Source organism: Pygoscelis adeliae, unplaced genomic scaffold (assembly GCF_000699105.1).
Source record: "Pygoscelis adeliae isolate BGI_AS28 unplaced genomic scaffold, ASM69910v1 Scaffold456, whole genome shotgun sequence".
Classification (NCBI taxonomy): Eukaryota; Metazoa; Chordata; class Aves; order Sphenisciformes; family Spheniscidae; genus Pygoscelis; species Pygoscelis adeliae.
In genome coordinates, this window is record NW_008825007.1 from 34325 (window position 1) to 35732 (window position 1408).

The window sequence follows — 1408 nt, forward strand, 5'->3', positions numbered from 1 at the left end:
GCAGGCTGTGAGAAAGCAGCAGAGAGAGAAAATTTCACAAGTCTTCGTCGGCGTCGTCACAAGACTTCGTCAGCAGTCTTTTGGGGGCTGCTGATGGCCCACAAATGAACCTTTTCCAGTGTGCTCTGAAGAAGTTGCCACTCTCAACACCGTAAATGTGTACTCACTGATAGTAGATACTGCATTTAAACAACATTTGAAGTTGTTATCATATATTGTAATGTAAGAAGTGAGGGCTTCTCAGACCTCTTCCAGGGGTCACCTGCCCTCTCCTGCAAGTCTTCCTAGATGGCTTCAAGGCGAGAGGAGGAATGTTAGGCGGTATTTTTCACAGGCGTTAGGTGACAGATGAATTATCTATCGTGTGGTCCCATTTCAGTGCCCGCTCAGGACTTTTCCCTGTGGGCATATGCTGCGTTTTACTACGGCTCCTCTGCAAGGATCTCAAAGGCAAAAGGAAAGGCCGGGCCTCAGTATATGGTGGAAGTCAACGGGCATAAACCAGAGCGGTGGAAGAGGTAACGTATGGGGATGTGCAGATGAAGACTGCTTTTGTCTTCCTGCAATGAGAAAGAGCCACCCAGATTTATTTCATGTTGCCCACGTGTCTTTCGGGGGCATTTAGGCCCCCAGAAGGACCACCCTGGGCGGATAAAACACCTGCAGAGCGGGCCGTGATGGGACGAGGGTGGGTTATGGGGGAGAGGACTCCAGCAGGTGTCACTCGCACTCAGCAGAGAGCATCTGCTGGAAAGATGCTCTCCATTAGCCTGACCTCTAGAGGTTTTAAATCGTATCATTCAGGTTCGTAAAATAGTGTTAGGTTTTGTTGTCGTTCAGTGTGCTGAATCTGGAAAGCAAACTGATACAGCGGTAAACAGGGAGCAGCCATCCACCGCTGTTTCTGACAGGTCAGCCAGGATCCCGGATTTCCTAGATATTAAATCTCCATCCCACAGAGGACTGTTAGAACGGATCAGAGATGATGAAGACTAAATTAAGGACGCTGAAGGGGGCCCACAGGGCTCCTACATAAACACTGAACTACTAATCTCTGCAGCTTTTACTTCTCTTAGGTCACAGGGTCTTATTCCACATGCTTCCCTCCTGCCACTGCAGGCTTCTTGCATTATAATCTGTAGGGTTTGTGTTACCTGGTATTAAATGAGTTGAGGCATGGGACCTCTGTTGTCTCAAGAGATAACGGTACTCTCTAATGCATCTTACTCAGAGGCTGGTCTACACGTCTAGCTTCAGCCTCTATTTTACTGAAATTAATTTATTTACATTGAATAGTGCTCTCCCATAACATAAAAAGAAGAAGGAATAGGTTACTGCCTGTTTTTTTCTTTTACTTATTAACAGAAAGTAGGATTAGGAAAGTATAGTGTGCCTGATCACTTGAAGA

General features: G+C 46.5%; 1 protein-coding gene across 1 annotated transcript in view; it reads right to left on the reverse strand.

Annotated features, from left to right (window-relative positions):
* The window catches only part of ATP5J2 (ATP synthase, H+ transporting, mitochondrial Fo complex, subunit F2), a 3027-nt gene extending 2406 nt beyond the window's left edge, over positions 1 to 621 (reverse strand). The window contains exon 1 of the mRNA XM_009326215.1: positions 605 to 621. Coding sequence (XP_009324490.1) covers positions 605 to 621 — 17 coding nt within the window. The remainder of the gene's footprint in view (positions 1 to 604) is intronic.
* Between the last annotated feature and the right edge of the window lie 787 nt (positions 622 to 1408).